Source organism: Elgaria multicarinata, chromosome 17, assembly GCF_023053635.1.
Source record: "Elgaria multicarinata webbii isolate HBS135686 ecotype San Diego chromosome 17, rElgMul1.1.pri, whole genome shotgun sequence".
NCBI classification, from domain to species: domain Eukaryota; kingdom Metazoa; phylum Chordata; class Lepidosauria; order Squamata; family Anguidae; genus Elgaria; species Elgaria multicarinata.
Window position 1 is genome coordinate 11,258,607 of NC_086187.1, and position 19,020 is coordinate 11,277,626.

The 19,020-nt window shown below is 44.9% G+C and overlaps 1 protein-coding gene across 1 annotated transcript; it reads right to left on the reverse strand.

Annotated features, from left to right (window-relative positions):
* Nucleotides 1-194: 194 nt before the first annotated feature.
* ALG1 (ALG1 chitobiosyldiphosphodolichol beta-mannosyltransferase) lies at nt 195-15,199 on the reverse strand. The gene is made up of 13 exons (XM_063143597.1): nt 14,987-15,199; nt 13,317-13,394; nt 12,709-12,812; nt 12,235-12,383; nt 11,675-11,764; nt 10,935-11,051; nt 9,784-9,908; nt 7,845-7,883; nt 6,801-6,860; nt 5,800-5,910; nt 4,452-4,566; nt 2,107-2,182; nt 195-485 (listed from the first exon to the last, which is right to left on the reverse strand). Exons 1-13 carry the CDS (start codon nt 15,192-15,194, stop codon nt 345-347), a joined length of 1,413 nt encoding a protein of 470 aa, XP_062999667.1. The 5' UTR covers nt 15,195-15,199; the 3' UTR covers nt 195-344.
* Nucleotides 15,200-19,020: the final 3,821 nt, after the last annotated feature.

The window sequence follows — 19,020 nt, forward strand, 5'->3', positions numbered from 1 at the left end:
TTGAATTACATATCCCATCATACCTAAGCCATCCTGGCTGCAACTGATGTGAGTCCAACAACATTCAAGAGGGTCACAGGCTGCCCACCCTGCAAGAGTTAACGGCATTTCAAAATCAAAGACGGAAATAGATACATGACCTTTTTCACCATGTTGGTTCTGTCCAGAGCATGACTTGTTGCATTGAGAAAGGTTGTGTGTGCCTGTGACCAAACTCCAGGTACAGTTTTATTCACCATAGAACACTTTTTTTTTCTTTTTTAAAGAAAGAATTTTTAATTCATAAACACTCTCGGTGGGTTACAAAATTTGGGAATGCCCTAGTCATAAATTAACTTCTACGTCTAATCAGCTAAACCACTGCTAAACAGAGGAAATACTGTCTGTTCCCAGCTTTCATCCCACCGCTGCTGTTTGGCTGTGCGGAGATTTCTTCGGAATTCACCAAGCTTGCCTTCCACCCTGGGAAATTCCCAGAAAAGCATCTGAAAGTTTAGAAAGAGAGGGGGGGGAGGGAATAAGATTAACACAACATGCGGAAGAATAGAAATTTTGTATTTCAAAAGGCTGCTCTTTCTGTACCAAGGATCACTGAAAGGTGCAGTGAATATTTACATAATTTATACAAGTCATAGAATTCCACAGCATTTGTATTACCTGGATGTAGCAACTTTTTTTTTAAAGCACATTAAGTGGTGCCAAAAGTCTAATACATTTCAAGTGTGGTGGTCATGTCCTTCGGCAGAGACATTTTAAACTCACGTACATCGCTTCGTTAAAAAGCACTGTATAATTGTATTATTATTATTATTATTTTCTTGAGAATCTTTGTAGAAATTCAAAATACAACGGAAACAAAAAATCCCCAAGGTTCCCAAAGACTTGTCATGCTGGGTGGTTTTTCTGCAAAGGTCGACACTTTCTAAGTCTGCACTACATATTTCCCGCTATTTAGCATTAGCAAGAGCAATAATAACCACCCAGTGGGGAGGTTTAGTTGACTTATCTATCAAGGCTTGGTTTTGGAAGCTTCGGAATCATTTATTAACAGACCAGTTGACCTACCATATGAAGGCGGTTAAAGATCATGCAAAACCTGAAACACGCTGTGCAACATTGAACCAATTTTTTGACGTATGTCAATCATACGCTACAGCCCCAAGGCCAGCCTGGATTATTATAGGATTTCCTGATCTACTAAGAAAAAAATAACTGAAGGTTTTGTGCTTCTGTACTCACTGCACCCTAACTATATTGGTTTGTTCATTTATTACATTCCTATAGCGCCCAATAGTCGAAGCTCCCTGGGTTGTTTGCAGCAATTAAAACCATAAAATACAGCATAAGACATCATACAAACTCTCAGAAGTTTAAAACTGCAGTCTAAAATGAAAAATAAAAACCTAGCAGCAGTGCAAAGGTTTAAAATTCAAAAGCTTTAAATATAAAAGCTTTACATTTTGTGAACCGCCCAGAGAGCTTCGGCTATTGGGCGGTATAAAAATGTAATAAATAAATAAATAAATAAATAAATAAATTTTAAACATGGTTGTTTCATTGGAGTATGTTAAGCATGTGTGAACTTACATTCAGTCATTCATTTTAAAAAGCATGGATTACACACTGTTCAGACTGAATGCTCTGCCTTATTTGAGAACCCCCAAGCGCGTCAGAAAGGTTAGGTCAGAACCTTCTCCCAACACGCTAATTTTGTTACGTGCACCTCGTTTTCTTTTTTCAACGAGAGGCGGCGTTCACACATGAGACTTCTCTTCTGCAACCTAAGGTGGTACAGTCCAGCAACAGAAGCATCACGTGGGGCTGATTATGTAATCCCCTCGGTGCCACTTTCCTTCTCCTCCTACAAAGACTGCCTCCCAGTCCCTTAAATGAACAGACCGTCCAACGCGATACACTTTATTCAGAAGTCAGTCCCACTAGGTTCAACAGAACTTACAAGTAACTCTGCACAGTATTGCAAGTTTGGGGGACACGTTCCAACTTCACAACTTCACGTTTCCAAGCAATACAGGCGTCTGACCCATAAAAGCACCATCGTGTAACTCAAAGAATCAATTTCAGAAGCGTTCTCAGAACTTCCATTACCTTCAGCTGCTCTGCCAGTTCACTCGAGTCCCTGAACGTCAAGCCATTTACTTCCTGCTTCACAAGTTCATGTAAACTGCAAAAGGAACAACACAGCACAGAGAGAACCTCATGTTAGTGGATTGGAGCAATCTGTTCACCCAACCTATTGACATGGTTCGCACGATCTCCAAGGGTTAAACAAGCCATGGTGGCTTGCTTAACTCTTGGTGATCATGTGAACCAGCCCATTAAAGTGATGGCTTCCCCCTTTATTTATGGCCATTCTCAATTGAATGTGTGTACGCGTGCGTGTGTGTGAGTGTATACGAGCATGCAAGTAGCCAGCCTAATAGTCTGTAAGATTGTGGGGCCGTTCCGTCATTTGGCGGGGGAAACAACCTAGCACTGGTTGTTGCCATCGCCCATCATGTGAGTCGCACAACTGGGATCACCCTTTTCACCCATGTGACTGGTTGCCATATTGTCCGAACCCAGGGCACAGTGCATTTTCACCCACCCTTATAACCCCAAGCCATGGGTTGTAGGGTGGGGGGAAATTCACTACGCCCGTGCTGCACGCTGGGCTTGGACAATGCAGCATGGGTAATGATGATCACCCCGGCCTCACGGCTGGCAGGGAAAACAATTGCTGTTGCGTTGTTTCCCCTGCTGACCCTCAGAACCTTGACTGTGGCTGCCAGCCTTTTCCCCCGGGAACATTTTGCTGACATGGCCAGAAGAGCATTAAGAGAGACCTCTAGCCATAGAGGTTCCATTCCTGGTTAATAGGATAAACGTTGATTCGAACTGCCCTGAATCTGTTTCTCTGCACCTCTTTTTAAAGCCATCGTTATACATCCAGTGATAAATACAATTCCATAAATAACTCATTGTCTGAGCTAATTTTTGACCCTATGGCATTCTGCAGCCACCACAAACATCATTCCCCACCCCCACCCCACCCTAGAATAGGTGTATGGGGGATTAGTAGGGAGGGGAGGAAGCGGACATAAATTTTATTTCATTGTGGTTTTCCCAACTCGGAATATCTAGATAGTGCTTTTTAGATCAAATTTCAGGCAGCTTCGTTAAGAATATAAGGACAAATTCTGTCGGATCAACACCAAAGGCCTATCTAGTCCAGCCTTTGTTTTATTTATTTATATATTATTGCACTTATATTCCGCATTTTTTCCTGGAAGGAACCCAAGGCGGCATACATAATCCTCCTCCTCCTCTCCATTTTATCCTCAAGAACAACAACCCTGTGAGGTGGGCTGGGCTGAGAGTCTGTGTCTGGTCCAAAGTCACCCAGTGAGCTTCCATGGCCGAGTGGGGACGAGAACCTGGAACTCCCGACTCCCAGTCCAGCACTCTAGCCACTACAACACACTTGCTCTCCACCGTGGCCACCCAAGTTCCTCTAGGTAGCCCACAAGCAGCGCAATAACCCTCCCCTACTGTTGGCCCCAAGCAATCAGCACACTGCCTCTGAACAGAGAGGCTCTATTAAGCTATCAAGAATAAGAGCCGCAGAGAGATCTACCCTCTGTGAATTTGTCACATTCTCTTCTCAAACCATCTAATCCAGTGGTTCCCAAACTTTTTCAGGTCACCGCCCCCTTGGTTCCACAAACTCAGGCCCAGTGCCCCCTACCCTACACTATAAAAATCATTATTCAGAAAAGCGGTTTTCAACGACCCACAGAGGAAGATCATAACAATAAAATTCAAAACAGTAACAATTAATTGAATATTTATTCAAAATCCAATTACATTTTTTAGTTTATTCCATTAAACATAATTGATGAACTTGATCCAGTGATATCATCTTTTCAAAGTCTGATAGTCATTTAGCAAGAATATTAGATATCACATTTAGTAACTAGGGTAGAGTACCTCACTTTTCTGTAAATTCTTAATGTGATGGATGGGCTTGATGAAGTGATACCAGTTTCCCAATGAGTGGTTTAAAGTCACTTAACTTGAGTCTTAAATCACCACGTTTAGTAATCTGGAATTGATTTCTTTGCTTGGAGAGAAGTAGGCAGACCACACTAAAACCACATTCCACCAAATATGATGTTGGAAACACAACCAGGCGCTTCTGAACCAATCTACATAGTGCAGGATAACGATCAGAAATTTCCTTCTGTAACCAAAACTCCTGATACAGAAAATACCACCTTGAGCGCCCCCTGCCTCTTAGCACCCCCATGCCACCCCCTTGCCCCTAAACGCCCCCTATGCAATCCCACCACCCCCAAGGGGGCAATACAGTCCACTCTTGGAACCACTGATCTAATCCATGCACATCCAAGTTGTCTTGACAAGCCAAAACACGCCTACGTATGCATTCTCACCACTGGAAATGCACTGCGCACACAGGCAGGCAGCAGCCGAACATGTCCACCACCTTCATGGGTAGATCTAAGCCGCTGGAGGATTTGTGGAGACAAACGCCTAAATCCGCTGAGCCTGTAAGAGAAATTAAGCCCGGAGTTTATTTTGTGGAGATGCTCGTTCGTAGCGTTACTAGCTGCTGAAGCAATGGGATGCCTGCTTCAAATTCAGGGCGTGTCATTCCAAGGTTCTTGCAGTTCAAACTAGGGGGCACCGTGATGTCACAACCACACTTACCCAGGAGGGGTTTGCACTGGATAAAGCCAGTGTGGTTAAACAAATGCCAGAAACAGTAAACAAGCTCTAACGGAACATCCACTTACAATATTTAAACCGATGGCCAAACACTGCCAAGGTCTGGCTGTAAATGAACATAAGCCAACATGCAAGAGCCTGCTAATGATTTTGGTGTTACATTTTATTTCCCCTCTGCCCGGCCTGTCCTTTCCCTCCTTTAGGAAGACCTAAAGACGGCCGTGCACGCGCTGGTAACTTTGAGGCTCGATTTCTGCAATGCGCTCTACATAGGGCTACCTTTGTGCCTAGCCCAGAAACTTCAATTAGTCCAAAATATCGCAGCCAGGCTTGTCACTGGTACACCTAGGGGTGACCACATTACACGAGTTTTAAAATCTCTTCACTGGCTGCCAATTAGTTTCCGGGCAAAGTGTAAAGTGTTGGTTATTACCTTTAAAGCCCTACATGGTTTGGGTCCAGGTTGCCTGCGGGATCGCCTTCCCCCATACAATCTGCCCCGCACACTCAGGTCCTTTGGGAAGAATTTACGCCAGCTGACAACCATTACCCAGAGGACCTTCTCTTCTGCTGCTCCCAGACTGTGGAACGGCCTGCCGGAGGAGACTCATCAACTTGACAGTTTATTAGCATTCAAGAAAGCTATCAAGACTGATCTCTTCCGGCAGGCCTATCCAGGGGAATTTTAGGATGCTTTTAGGATGTTTTAACAATGTATATTATGTTTTAATTCAGTTTTATGTATTTTATATTTACTGTTGTTTCCCGCCTCGATCAAAATGGAGAGGCGGGTAAGACATCATCATCATTATTATTATTATTATTATTGGAAGACAGAGAGAAGCAGAGGCAAAGCGGAGACTAAAGTCCTCTTCTGCTTTAAACAGACATACTTAGATGTTTAAGCTAAGGCAGCTCCAGCCATCCTAGTCCTGTGATGGGCCAGACCTTGCAACAACATCTTATAACCCCTGGAACACACGACCTTTCCCCTGAAAGTAATCAGATTGGATCAGCAAACTGAAGCAGTGAACCTTTCAAGAAATCCCTTACCGAGCAGACGGGGGTAGTCCTCCGCTTCCAGCCAGGGTGTACAAATCTGGATATGCCTGAAATGCAGTGCTGCAATCAGTTTGTTGTAATACTCCTTCTGAGGCCCTTTGCCTTCAGGAGAGAAAACAAAAAAGGCATGCAATGGACCGTCGTTAACCAAAAGGGCAGGCTGTGTGAATGGGTCTGGCTCTGGGCCAGATCTCATAGAATCTTAGAATAGTAAAGTTGGAAGGGGCCTATAAGGCCATTGAGTCCAACCTCCTGCTCACTGCAGGAATCCACCCTAAAGCATCCCTGACAGATGGCTATCCAGCTGCCTCTTGAAGGCTTCTAGTATGGGAGAGCCCATCACCTCCCTAGATCATTGGTTACTGTTTTACTCTGTACAGCACCATGTACATTGATGGTGCTATATAAATAAATAATAATAACAATAACAATAACAATAATAATAATAATACTGCTCTAACAGTCAGAAAGTTTTTCCTGAGGTCCAGCCGGAATCTGGCTTCCTGTGACTTCAGCCCATGATTCCGTGTCCTACACTCTGGGAGGATCAAGAAGAGATCCTGTCCCTCCTCTGTGGGGCAACCTTTCAAGCATTCAAAGAGTGCTATCATGTCTCCCCTCAATCTTCTCTTCTCCAGGCTAAACATGCCCAGTTCTTTCAGTCTCTCCTCACAGGGCTTTGTTTCCAGTCCCCAGATCATCCTTGTTGCCCTCCTCTGAACACACTCATTTGTACGCCCAGAGTTGTAAGTATCAAAGAGGGCCCTTGACAATATGCAAGTCACCTATCACGAGCAGCTCAAAGAAGCCCAGGACTTCAATAAAATGAGAGGGCAGAGAGCAGGGGGTGGGGAGGACACTCCCTGCAGGGCTCCAATGGACACACACCGCTCTGAAGCAAGTAGAGGCTTCCTTGCTTCTTCAACACAAGGTGAAAAACAGCTTTGAAAGACACAAGAGGGACAGAAAACGAACAATTTAACAGCGGCTACCTGTTATCACACACACTAGAGGAGGAAGTTTTGCTCCTTCACTGAGATAGTGTTCATAGTCTGCGGAACAAACAGAAGAGGGAGAGTTACAATTTCTCCCACAGCCACCATTTAGGAAAAGCGGGAGGCCACAAAAGACAGCTTTGCATTTTAAGCAAGTTCAGGATCCCCAAACGACAGGAATTTCTTACAGAAAGCCTGAGGTGGGAAGAAGTTAATCCTAGATTGTTTTCTATCGGATCCTAAAGTGAATCTGCACAACAAACGATTACTGAGGGGGGTGGGGTGGGGGAGCAGTCATCCTAGTTGCTACCTGATTTTTGTTTTTTAATTTTACATACTAATATGCCACCCTATTACCAAGTTTTCAGGGCAGCTTAAAACAAAAATAAATCAAACTACAGGACGCTTTGTACCAAACAGTCTGACATAGAACGTACTTTGGCAAAACAATCGGAATGGCATCTTTGGCTTGGCAAATGGAACACGTCCGCTCCTTGCTAAGGAGCCTTTTCCTAGGTGTGAACACTTGCCCAGCATCCCTGCCCCACCAGAGATGCTGGGACTAGTAGTCCCAGTCCTCTGCAAAAAAAATTAACAGCCTGCAAACAAACATCATCTATGCTTTGCCCTTCACTTGCCTAAAAGGAAGCGGGGGTTGCCTTTGGAAAAGGGGGAGGGAAAGGTTCACAGGATCAGGCCAAATGCAGGCCTGGTCGCAGTTCTGCTCACAGGCATTCAAAGAGGGCTGTTTGCCTATGGAAGCCCCTCTCCTCAAGCGCTTGCAACACCCCCGCTCAATGCAAGGCGCTTAACCTCAGCCACCTCGGAGAACATGAGCTCCAGCAACCGAACGGAAGGACTAGACCATCATTCCTGCTTTCCAGCTGGAAGGCCAGACAAGGGCGATCCACTTGCCAGCTCTTCTAACCCCTTCTAGTCAAAGCAATGTAGGGGAAATCAAGATTTGCTCCACAATGGATCATGGGGTGACCAAATGGTTTGTTTTTTTAAGGAACACAGAAACTATCCTTGGTGACCTACCTTCTAAAGCTTTTAACAGGATGGAAAAATCTTCATCTTCTAGAAAACCAACAACAACAAAAATGTCCAGAGTTTAATATACAAGACTCACAGTGATGTCTGGTTTCATCTAAAAAGACCAATTATTATAGTTGCTTTTGAGTGCTGCATTTATACTAATTTAGAACAAGCAATGCAATCAACACAGTGCTTCTTTTGCATACAGCTACTAAAGCCAAATAGCAGGTGGAAGGCATGCAACTATACCATGTACTCTGTGTCAGCATTAGTCTTGGCTACGTCCACTAAAATAAACTATGAAATTGAACTTTGCATAGAATCAGGCTGCCGGCAAGATGCTGTGTGCACTTACTGGAATTCCTTAGGCTTGACAGTCTACACATTTTAGTTCAATTGCAATTTATACATTAGACACGGCCCAAGACATTTTCATGCCCAAGGAAGAAGATCCAAATAGTCCCCTAACCACAGCGGTAAAATTGTAATACAAGGGGCCTGTTCAGACAACACGCTAAGCCAAGGTTAGGCCACTAACCCTTTTGCTGCAAGTGGTTAGTGAGAATGTTTAAACTGTGGTTATGGAGCCACCACAGTTAGGAATGGTTCACACAACATGCTAAGCCATAATGTTTAGCAATGCTTCACCACTGTGGCTAAGTGTGACATCTGAACAGGGTCTATAGAACTAATTGTAGCCAGAAAAATTCCATGTCATCCAACCTAGCAGTAGGGTTAGTGCTGTTACAAGTTTTCTACTCGCGTAAATAGGCAGGGTGAATAGAGCCTGACCTTAAAGCAAAACTTGCACCCAATTTTAAGGAGACCACTCTGCACTTTGAAATTCTGTCAATTTCAAAACCATCTCTTTAATTCTGGCCTTTACTTTTGGCAATGATACCAATTGGGAAAGGGGGTGTTTAAGGGTTTTTCAGAGGCCCTAGAAGTGATGGAATAGAGAAATTCTAGCACAGAACAAATCACCAGTACATCCCGTATGGAGAGTAGTGTGTTCATAATGCCTTGCCCACATGACAAGAAGAATTTCACAACACATCCGCATCGGTAAGGAATCCAAGGAAGCAGGGGCGTGAAAACCCTCCTCCCAACATAAGCAGATACCACGGAAGAACAGCTACCAGTGTGGCTGCAGGACCACCATGATTGATAAATGGCCAGCTGTATTTCAACCGCCCAGAAACTTCAGCTATTGGGCAGTATAGAAATGTAATAAATAAAACGATTAATATTTCCAAATTCAACAAATAATACCCCAAACCATTTTGGAGCATACTCTGCTCCAGTATTTGTCACCTCTTTCATTATACATTGTATAGCGGTTTAGAGTTAGCACAAAGTTCACGGCTTCGTGTACGGGCATCTCAAAGATACTGGCTCAGTTCAGACAACACGTTAGCCAACGCAGTGTGAAAACTTCACTCAATGGTTGAATTTTTAGGAGGTACTCTCCATACAACACGTTCTAACTCCATTATTGTGTGACTGTGGGCTACTGTGGAGTTGAATAAAATCCACCATGACATTTGATTGACAGTTCCTCTGCCCTCTCTGCTCCTCTGGACCTCCCGATGGTATCCCATCAGCCATTGCTGCAAAAAAAAAAAAGCCCAATCCTGGTGGCTCTCCTAGAGTGGCACTTGCTCTTTTTGCCACTCTTGCCAGGGAACTCTGTAGCCAGGGGGAAAAGTCAATTCAATGCAACGGAAAACTCCACGAAGCCCTCCACACAACACAACGGTTGTGCAGGAACTCTCCTCTGCACAACGTGGATATTCTGTGTGGAATGTTTTCCCCCCAGACAACATGTTTCTCAATGGTGGTGTAAAAACTCCACCGTGGAGTTCTAAGCTCACCCTTGAGAAACGGCTTGTCTGAACTGAGCCACTGTGTAGTAAAATAAATACTGATTTAGAGTCCAAACCTGTCCAGCTTGTGCTGCTGATGAGAAGGGCTGGCCGGCCCGTACGGTGCGTCACATTTCCACTTCTGATGTCAAGTTGTGTAAAAGCAGATTGTTCAACATCACCTGGGGGGATGGACTCTGCTCTGAGAAGAAACGGTATTCTGAAGACGAGCCTTCGAGAAACATGCATAGCAGATGTGCGCACACATATACAAGTATAAACCTGCCGGAAGCTGGGACACCTGCCCAGCTGGGCTGGAGGACTACAGGAGAAAGAGGGGCAAGGGGGGATTGAACTAAACTACTCTGTGCGGCTTGTTTGTCTAACAGGAGCACAACTTGCATAACCACCTCCCCAGCATAACTTGCCACCCACCATGGGTTAGCATGACATGTGAACCCAGGTGTGTACAGCAAGGTGGAGAAGAAGCCTGCCCCTGTTTCCTTCTACTATAACAGGGGTGCAAAAATGTGGCCCACAGGCCTGCAGCCCCCGAGGGGAAAAAAAGGAAAAATGCTCTTGGAATGGGCTGTATGGTTCCTGTCATAGAACCAGAAGGTACTAGCCCTCCTGAAACATTCCTGGGCAAGAGCTGAACGTGAGTGACTTGTATATGGAAGTGCGCATGTGTGGAGTCCCTGCAACCCCAAGGGACACTCGATGTGACTGTTGGGGCTGAGAAGGCTGTGCACCCCTGCACTACATAGATGATGCAACACATGAGCACCAGGTCAATACCGGTTTGCATGGAGGCCCCGCTCTGTGATCCTTCCTCCTAAAAAGCAGGGTGTAGGGGTGGGGATGAGAATTGTGACATTTGTGCAATCAGACGTCTGTGAAATGTTCTTGCTCATAGATGTTGCTTCATTTGTGTGGTGGTGGAAGAATAGGGATCCCAGTAAAAGATGTAAACTAGGGCTAAGCATTGAGATCAAAAAAGGAGGAGGTATGTGTGAATTCATCTATCCAAGGATTCACATATTCTGCCATTTTTTCCCCTTCACCTCCCTACACACATCTTAAAAGATGCAAGGATGGAAAAATTCTGAATCGGCCTCTCAGATCCTCAAAACCATTCACCCGATGGCTTTTGTGCCAATTGAACACATTGCTAATGCCACAGTTCCAAACGAAGTAGGTTAAAAAAAAGCAACTTGTTTTTACTTACACAAGCTGGGCTTTAAATGGAGCATAGTCTTCGGCGAGTTTCATGAACAACCGGTGCTGGTCGCTCAAAGGTGTTTCCTTAAAGAAAGAAGCTGGCTTGTCGTAGAGGGTTATTGCTCTGCAATGCAATGGGTTCAAACAGAAAATCAAGATAGAATAATTGAAAGGGAGGAGGAAGTGCTACGGAAGAATGATTTGAACAATATTTACACTTAATTAAGACTGAAAAGCTCAGGGCAGATATTAGATTACAGAGATAATAAGGCACATGTGGTGAAAGAGCTCTCCCCCCCTCCTTTGGGATGGGGGTTGGATGTAGATTTAATGCATTCCCCACTTTTCCCAAAATCAGTAGAACTGGGTATTTCTAGTCAATTGGCTTAATCATGAGGAAAGGAAAGGAAAGGAACCTCTCGTGCAAGTATGCCAGCTTTCGTTGACGTTTTCTTGGCAGGCCTTATAGCGGGGTGGTTTGCCGTTGCCTTCCCTGGCCGTTATTACCTTTCCCCCAGCTAACCGGGTACTCATTTTACCGACCTCGGGAGGATGGAAGGCTGAGTCGACCCGAGCGGGCTGCCTGAAACCAGCTTCCGCTGGGATCGAACTCAGGCCGTGGGGAGAGTTTCAGCTGCAGAAACTGCTGCTTTACCGCTCTGCAACCATGAGGCAAATGACCTAGTAAATTCCAGCACAACATATTCTGCTCTTCCAGTCACAGCCAATTTTGAGCCACTGGTTTACCTGATGTTACAATTCACCTGAAGATCCTCTTGCATTGCATTAGTCACACAAATGTTATAGTCAGACAGACGGCCAAAGAATTCTTCATACCTGAAAGAAATGAGCTTCCATCAGTTACTGAATACTGAATCTACCAAACACATACAGGTATGGGCATAGAAATATATTTCATCCATAGTTGCTTTGGCTATGGGGCGGTATATAAATGTAAATAATAATACACAAATATTTCATAAGCATGCAACATTAAGCATCCTTCATTATAGTACGCCGCCCTGAGATCCTAGTGATACAGTGTGGGATACAAACATTTTAAATAAATATTCTAACCCTTTTGAAACAGTCACAAAGGAACATAAAAGACATGAATCAAACAGGGCTTTATAGGACACTGTTCTCAGACATTTAGTCCAAAGCCAGCTTCTTAGAGGTTTCAAAACTACTATGGGAAATCGATATGAGGGGCAAATGAGCAACTTTAGCCAGGTAACAGAATTCCTGTGGTCCACTAACACACTAACCAAGTGTGTACCGTAAGTATAAAAAGCCTTTTTACAAACCATTTAGCAATCCGAACGATAGGGTGTCTCTTTCCATGGGTCAGGCTCATTATAGTATACCCGTAGTTGTGCCAATCAATTATTAGCTTGCTGTTTCGCAGAAGACAAAACGCCCAGATGACCGCTATACTGGGCAGACCTGGAGGATTCTGGTCATTAAATGCATAAAAGGGGAAAAGAACATATTTCAGAGCAATACCAAAAAATAAGATCCCTTGCTTTCTCCACCCATCCTCACCCCTTTTCTCCTACCCCATTGCAAATCCTTGCTCACAAGCCCCCTTTCCCCCAATGCTTTAGACATAATCAAGGATAGGGAAATCTAACCCTTCAGTGTTCCCTACAGGGCCACGCCCCCTGTCCCTCTTCCCGCCCCCTTTCCCCAAATCACCAATAGTTTGGTGATTTCCCAGCTTCTGTGCAGCTTTTCCTCATTCGAAAATGTTGAAACACCTCTTCTGTTCCCATATATACCTGGAGAAGCACATAGCCTGGCTTTGCTATCGTCAGCATTGTATACAACAGCTGGATACTTTGCAAAATCACTTTTGCAATATACTGGAAAACCTTGGGCCCAACTGCAAAAGGGGGGAAAAAACACGTTGTCAAGGTTTTGGTGCAACTTAAGAACCACAGAGATTTTCAAGGGGGGGGAGGCGGGGGAGGCTCTGGGAGAAACAGGGAAAGAACCAATACTTTCTAACTTATCTAGAGCTGACAAATATGGTGCTACGGAATGCAAAGCCTGGCACTGCATGTTGCTCTGAGTTCTCAAATCTTTGCAAGGGAGAACGGGTTGGAGTGGAACTAGCAGTGCTTCACTTTTCTTGCATCTGCTAATAGTTCCTTCCCCCTGAGGCTGTTTGTCCCTTGCTGAGCTTGATCGGCGAAAAACGCACAAGATGGATGAACTTGGGAAGATTTAAACATCCCTCCAATCCTCCCATAAAACTGGCCCCTGCCCCTGACAGTAGAGTTATACAGCACACACACCGTTCTACCCATAGGGTTTTCTTTCAAAATAGTCTTATTCTGGAAATGATACTACTTTTTTAAAGGTTGCATTGCAACATTCACCATACCTTGCCAGATCTTGAGCTCAGCAATGTGAACGATCTGTATGTTTCCATTACTTATAATCTTGCTGTGCGGCTTCGTGCCTGAAAGAGAAGCAAACAATTCTTAGAAAAGCTATCCAGCACACACAATAAGCACAAGGCAATGCGAAACCAAGGTAAGAGAGATGAGCAAAGACAGTTTCAATGTGCGAGAGGCATATGAATTTGACCCAGGAAGGTTCAATGTCCCCCCCTAGGAACTCTCTTCTCCAGGACAGACCTTCAAACCCCTGCAAGGGACACTGCAAAATAAACCACCCCTGCAGGGCAAGGGCCAATGTGGTATGTTGGATCCTGGAATAGATCCTGGTTATGTTTCCATGGATTTACTAATTGCTGAGGAGCTGGAGGAATCAGAAGACTCAGCAGAAAACTTAAAGGTCAACGTTGCACCTGGACATTGATGTCATGATTGAATAATTGGTAACTTGATTGTTTCAATTAAGGGATTGCAAGCAGTTGCATCACTGTACAGTTAGCCTATAAAAAGGAATGTATTCCCATGTACATGTAACTCACTCACTCCATCTATGTATCAGAGCTGTATTGACTGACTGTATGTAAGTATTTGTGATTGCCATAACTAAATTATATTTTTATATGCCAGTAAAGGTTTCTTTAAACCTACTGAAAGTCTCAGTCTTAATCTGTGTCTGTGCTGACTTGCTGGAAACCGCTGCAAAACTCTGTTATAAGGTTATTGGCCAGAAGCCCAGTCCGGCAATAACTAAAATAAGGTTGTAAATATTAGACCAACATATCCCAACAGTGTAGTGGTTAGAGTGTGGGACTTGGGAGACCCAGGTTCTAGTCCCCACTGGGCCATGAAGCTTACTGGGCAACTTTGGGCCAGTCACAGCAGACAATGGGGAACATATACAGTTAGCAGGTCCACAAGCATACTGCAAAGCAGCGGTGGCTGTAGACTGGGGTGGCGGAATAAAGTCTCCAAGAAAAAGCGATCTAAAACTGATCAACTCGCTTGATCAAGATTTAAACACACTGAGAGGCAGTGTGGTGTAGTGGTTAGTGTTGTCCTGGGACACAGCAGATCTGGGTTCAAGTTCCCATGAAGCTCACCAGGTAACATTGGGCCAGCCGCTGACTCTCAGCCTACCTCACAGGGTTGTTGTGAGGATACAACAGAGAGGAAGAGGACCATGTTTAGACGCCAGTTGAAGACCTTTTTATTTCCCCAGCATTTTAACAGTTTATAAATAAATTTTAACTTGGTGTTTTAAAAAGTTGTAATTTTGCATTGCTGCTGTTTTTATCTGGTTGAGCTTTTATATTATGGTTTTATACTTTGGTTTTAATTTTTGTGAACCGCCCAGAGAGCCCTGGCTATTGGGCGGTATAGAAATGTAATAAATAAATAATAAATAAATAAATAAATGTTAGGTGCTTTGGAAGAGTCCAATGTAACCAATACAGAAAAAAATGCATAAGGGTGCCCCTGAGCGCATACAGAGCGCCTAAACAGAGCTCAGGGCTTCCATCCCCTCCGCGCCTGGAGTGAGGATTTGCGGGGCAGGAGGGGGCGTGGCTTTCAGGCCGGCATGAGCCCCGGCACCTCTTCCTGTCCTCCCGCCCAGGAGTGGGAAGGGCCGGAGCCGGAAGGAGGCAGGACTCACCCGCGAAGCCGAGGAAGGCGACGCGGCGGCCGCGCCGGGCCAGCGACAGGGCGTGGTACTGCATGCGGGGGCTGCGGCCCAGGTCGCCCAGCACCACTACCGCCACCCGGCCCGCGCCGCCAGTAGGCCTCCCGCGTTGCCACAGCAACAGGAGCAAGAGCAGCAGCGCCGTCGCCCCGCAGAGCGTCAGCCAAGCCGCGACCGCCATCTTGAGAGGGGAAAGCGAGCCAGAGGGCTAGAGCGGCGTTTACCAGCGCCGAGCGCACCCGCCCTCTTCAGGCCGGGCCCACGAAGCGCAGCTTTTTAAAGACGTCCCTCCCGTGAGGGAGATGGAGCGCTTTCAATCCCGTCGCCATCTTGGAACGAGAGCGAGGCTGGAAGGGCGGGATTCTTTCCACCGTCGCTTAAAACAAATTGAAGCAATAGATGGCTTGGAAAGGAGGGTTAAGTTAAGAGGCGGCCTTTTCATAGTCATTTAGAGCACGCAGTACATCTCCAGGAGTTTGGGACTTCAACTCCCAGCATTCCTGACTGCTGGCTATGCTGGCAGGGGCTTCTGGGAGTTGAAGTCCAAAACATCAGGATAGCCGCCTTCTACCCACCCTACCTTTCCCAACCTGGTGCCCTCCAAATGCTTTGGAGTACAATTCCCATCATCCTCCAGCTGCAATGGCTCCGGATTGGAGAAGGCTGATTTAGGGAGGGAAAAAGAAAGAAAGATATCACTTCTCCAGTATAAAATAATATTTATTTATTTATTTATTACATTTTTATACTGCCCAATAGCCGAATCTCTGTGGGCGGGTCACAAAATTTAAAACCATAATAAAACTACCAACAGGTTAAAAACACAAATACAAAATACAGTATCAAAAGCACGACCAGGATAAAACCACGCAGCAAAAATTGATATAAGATTAAAATACAGAGTTAGAATAGTAAAATTTAAATTTAAGTTATAATTAAGTGTTAAAATACTGCAAGAATAAAACAGCTGGTGACGAAAGGAGTACAGTGTAGGTGCCAGGCAGACCTCTCTGGGGACCTCATTCCACAACCGGGGTGCCACAGCGGAGAAGGCCCTCCTCCTAGTAGCCACCTGCCTCGCTTCCTTTGGCAGGGGCTCACGGGGAATTTATGCAAGAACAGTTACACAACCAGGAAAGTCAGGAAATACAATAAAAACAACAACACTAACACAGCAGCAATATGAAAATGAACAGTATAATCATTATTATTATTGACATGCTCTAAAGGCAGAAGTGGAGTTTTAATAGGGTGACCATATGAAAAGGACAGGGCTTCTGTATCTTTAACAGTTGTATTGAAAATGGAATTTCAGCAGCCCTGTCTTCTTTTTCATATGGTCACCCTAGGCAGGGGTCCTTTTCACATGGTCACCCTACCCAGTGAGCTTTCATGGCTGAGTGGGGTCAAGAAACCAGATCTCCCAACTCCCAGTCCATCACTCTAGCCGCTACACCACACTGGCTTATTGACATGATCCAAAGGCAGTAGTAGTAGTAGTAGTAGTAGTACTGCTACTACTACTATTCCCATTACTATCACTATTATTAAAGCAGGACATGCAACAAACTGTTGCACTATAATACATACATACTCGCACACCACCAAAGACAGATTAGTAAACAGGTACCCTCCAGGTGTTTAGACTACAGATCCCATAAGCCCATGCCAGCGTGACCAGTAGTTGGGAATTATGGGAGTTATAGATTGAAAAATTAACAACTATTGTTTTATCTATATATACTACCACCAGTTGCTTTGCTTTATTGTTGTATTTATCCAGAAACTTCCATGAGTAGCTAGTCATGAGTGTGCTATAAATTGCTCATTTAGAGAAGCCCTTGGTTTCCCGACCTTTCACCATCCTGGTCACACTTCTCTGGAAGTGCTCCAGTTTGTCAATGTCCTTCATTAAATATGGCACCCAGAACTTATGAAGAGAGACTGAAAGAACTGGAGAAGAGAAGATTGAGGGGAGACATGATAGCACTCTTCAAATACTTAAAAGGTTGTCTCACAGAGGAGGGCCAGGATCTCTTCTTGATCTTCCCAGAGTGCAGGACACAGAATAACGGGCTCAAGTTAAAGGAAGCCAGATTCCAGCTGGACATCAGGAAAAACGTCCTGACTGTTAGAGCAGTACGACGGTGGAATCAGTTACCTAGGGAGGTTGTGGGCTCTCCCACACTAGAGGCCTTCAAGAGGCAGCTGGACAACCATCTGTCAGGGATGCTTTAGGGTGGATTCCTGCATTGAGCTGGGGGTTGGACTTGATGGCCTTGTAGGTCCCTTCCAACTCTGCTATTCTATGATTCTATGATAACTGGTCTTTGTACTCAGTACAAATGTGGCTCTCTTGGGCTATTAATTAGCAATCTCCCTTTATAAGGTAAGAACATAAGAAGTGCTATGCTGGATCAGACCAAGGGTCCATCTAGTCCAGCACTCTGTTCCCACAGTGGCCAACCAGCCATTGGCCGGGGATGAACAAGCAGGACATGGTGCAACAGCACCCTCCCGCCCATGTTCCCCATGAGCTAGAACACAGAGATGTGAAGTACATGTTACCTAAAACACACTGCAGTGCATATGGTCAATCATTTACTATTAAAGAGATTGGTAATCGGCCAGAATTTTAATCTTGCATTGCAGCATTTTCTTCATCCCTTTGCCCAGCCTCAGGACTGGTCATAAAACTGAGCCTGATGTTTTGTACTTGTGTGGAGACAGTTCAGTTAATATGACTTGTAGAAGATGAAAACACCCTGAGTTTCTCACCGCCTTCAGAAAACTCTCTGATAATGCTTTGGAGGAGTTGCCTGGATTGCAAAAAGGTACTGAAGCCATGAAAAGAGGATGGGAAAAGGGGTTGAGAGAGGGAGAGAGAATAAGGGGAGTGCTTGGATTTTGGGCCTGCAAAGAGTTGATAAAATTGGATTTTAAAATATTGGGTAAGGTCTATGGAAACTGAGAAGAGAAACAACTATTTTTCACTTGAGTGAGCATAGGTGCAACCGTAATGCTTTGTTTACTTTCCGGCTATAATGCTAGCTTGTAATTGAATTGGATGCTAAGAGCCATAATGCCAATATCTATAAAAGAGCTTATGGAAATGCTATGAACTTATGGATATGAAGTAAGTCGGAACAAATACTTTGTTTTGAGGTAATTTGTCTTGACGGGACGAGAGGTTACCAGACCCTGGAGGGCTTTCCCTCACATATTTCTACATTCTGGGGGTTGAGAATACCTCCAGTTAGGAATTGTCAAGTCTATCATTAATAGACAAATCTGAAATGGGGCATTTGTGTTCCCTCCCCAACCTGTTACTCTCCAGAATTTATTGACTACAGGTCCCATTAGCCCCAGCCAACATGGCCAATGATGGGGGATGATGGGTTGTAATCCAAAACATCTGGAGGATACCAGGTTGGAGCCCCAGCCAGTATGGCCAATGGCCAGGGATGACAGGGGTGGGTGGGTTATCTAAAACGTCTGGAGAGTACAATGCTAGCATACAAATACCCTTGAAGCAGTGAGATCATGCTCAACCAGCTGTTAATTGGGAGGGAGTCACAGACCACAACAATAGCCAACCAAGTCAGCCATCCTTCTTCAACCAGCTTTGAGGCAGGTGGATGAAAGAAACCGGTGGAAGCCAGTATCCCAGCAGAGGGCAAAACTGAGCCATCTATAGGATGGTTTGTTGGGGTGCAGGAATTCTGTTGAGCTTCACCCACTTGAATCAGCAATGGAGAAGGGGCGTGTTGCGTAGGGTGACCATATGAAAAAGAGGACAGGGCTCCTGTATCTTTAACAGTTGTATTGAAAAGAGAATTTCAGCAGGTGTCATTTGTATATATGGGGAACCTGGTGGAATTTCCTCTTCCTCACAACAGTTACAGCTGCAGGTGCCCTGCCCTCTTTTGAATCTGGTCACTCTAGAATAGCTCCTGCAGCTTTAACTGTTGTGATGAAGAGGGAATTTCACCAGGTTCTCCATATAT

Excerpts from the sequence above, each read along its gene's own strand:
- ALG1 (XM_063143597.1), bottom strand. The coding sequence starts at position 15,194 with ATGGCGGTCGCGGCTTGGCTGACGCTCTGCGGGGCGACGGCGCTGCTG. Across the intron at positions 13,395-14,986 it reads CGCCTTCCTCGGCTTCGCGG|GCACGAAGCCGCACAGCAAG; the intron begins GTGAGTCCTGCC and ends CTTCTCTTTCAG. Across the intron at positions 6,861-7,844 it reads CCTGTTAAAAGCTTTAGAAG|ACTATGAACACTATCTCAGT; the intron begins GTAGGTCACCAA and ends TTTGTTCCGCAG.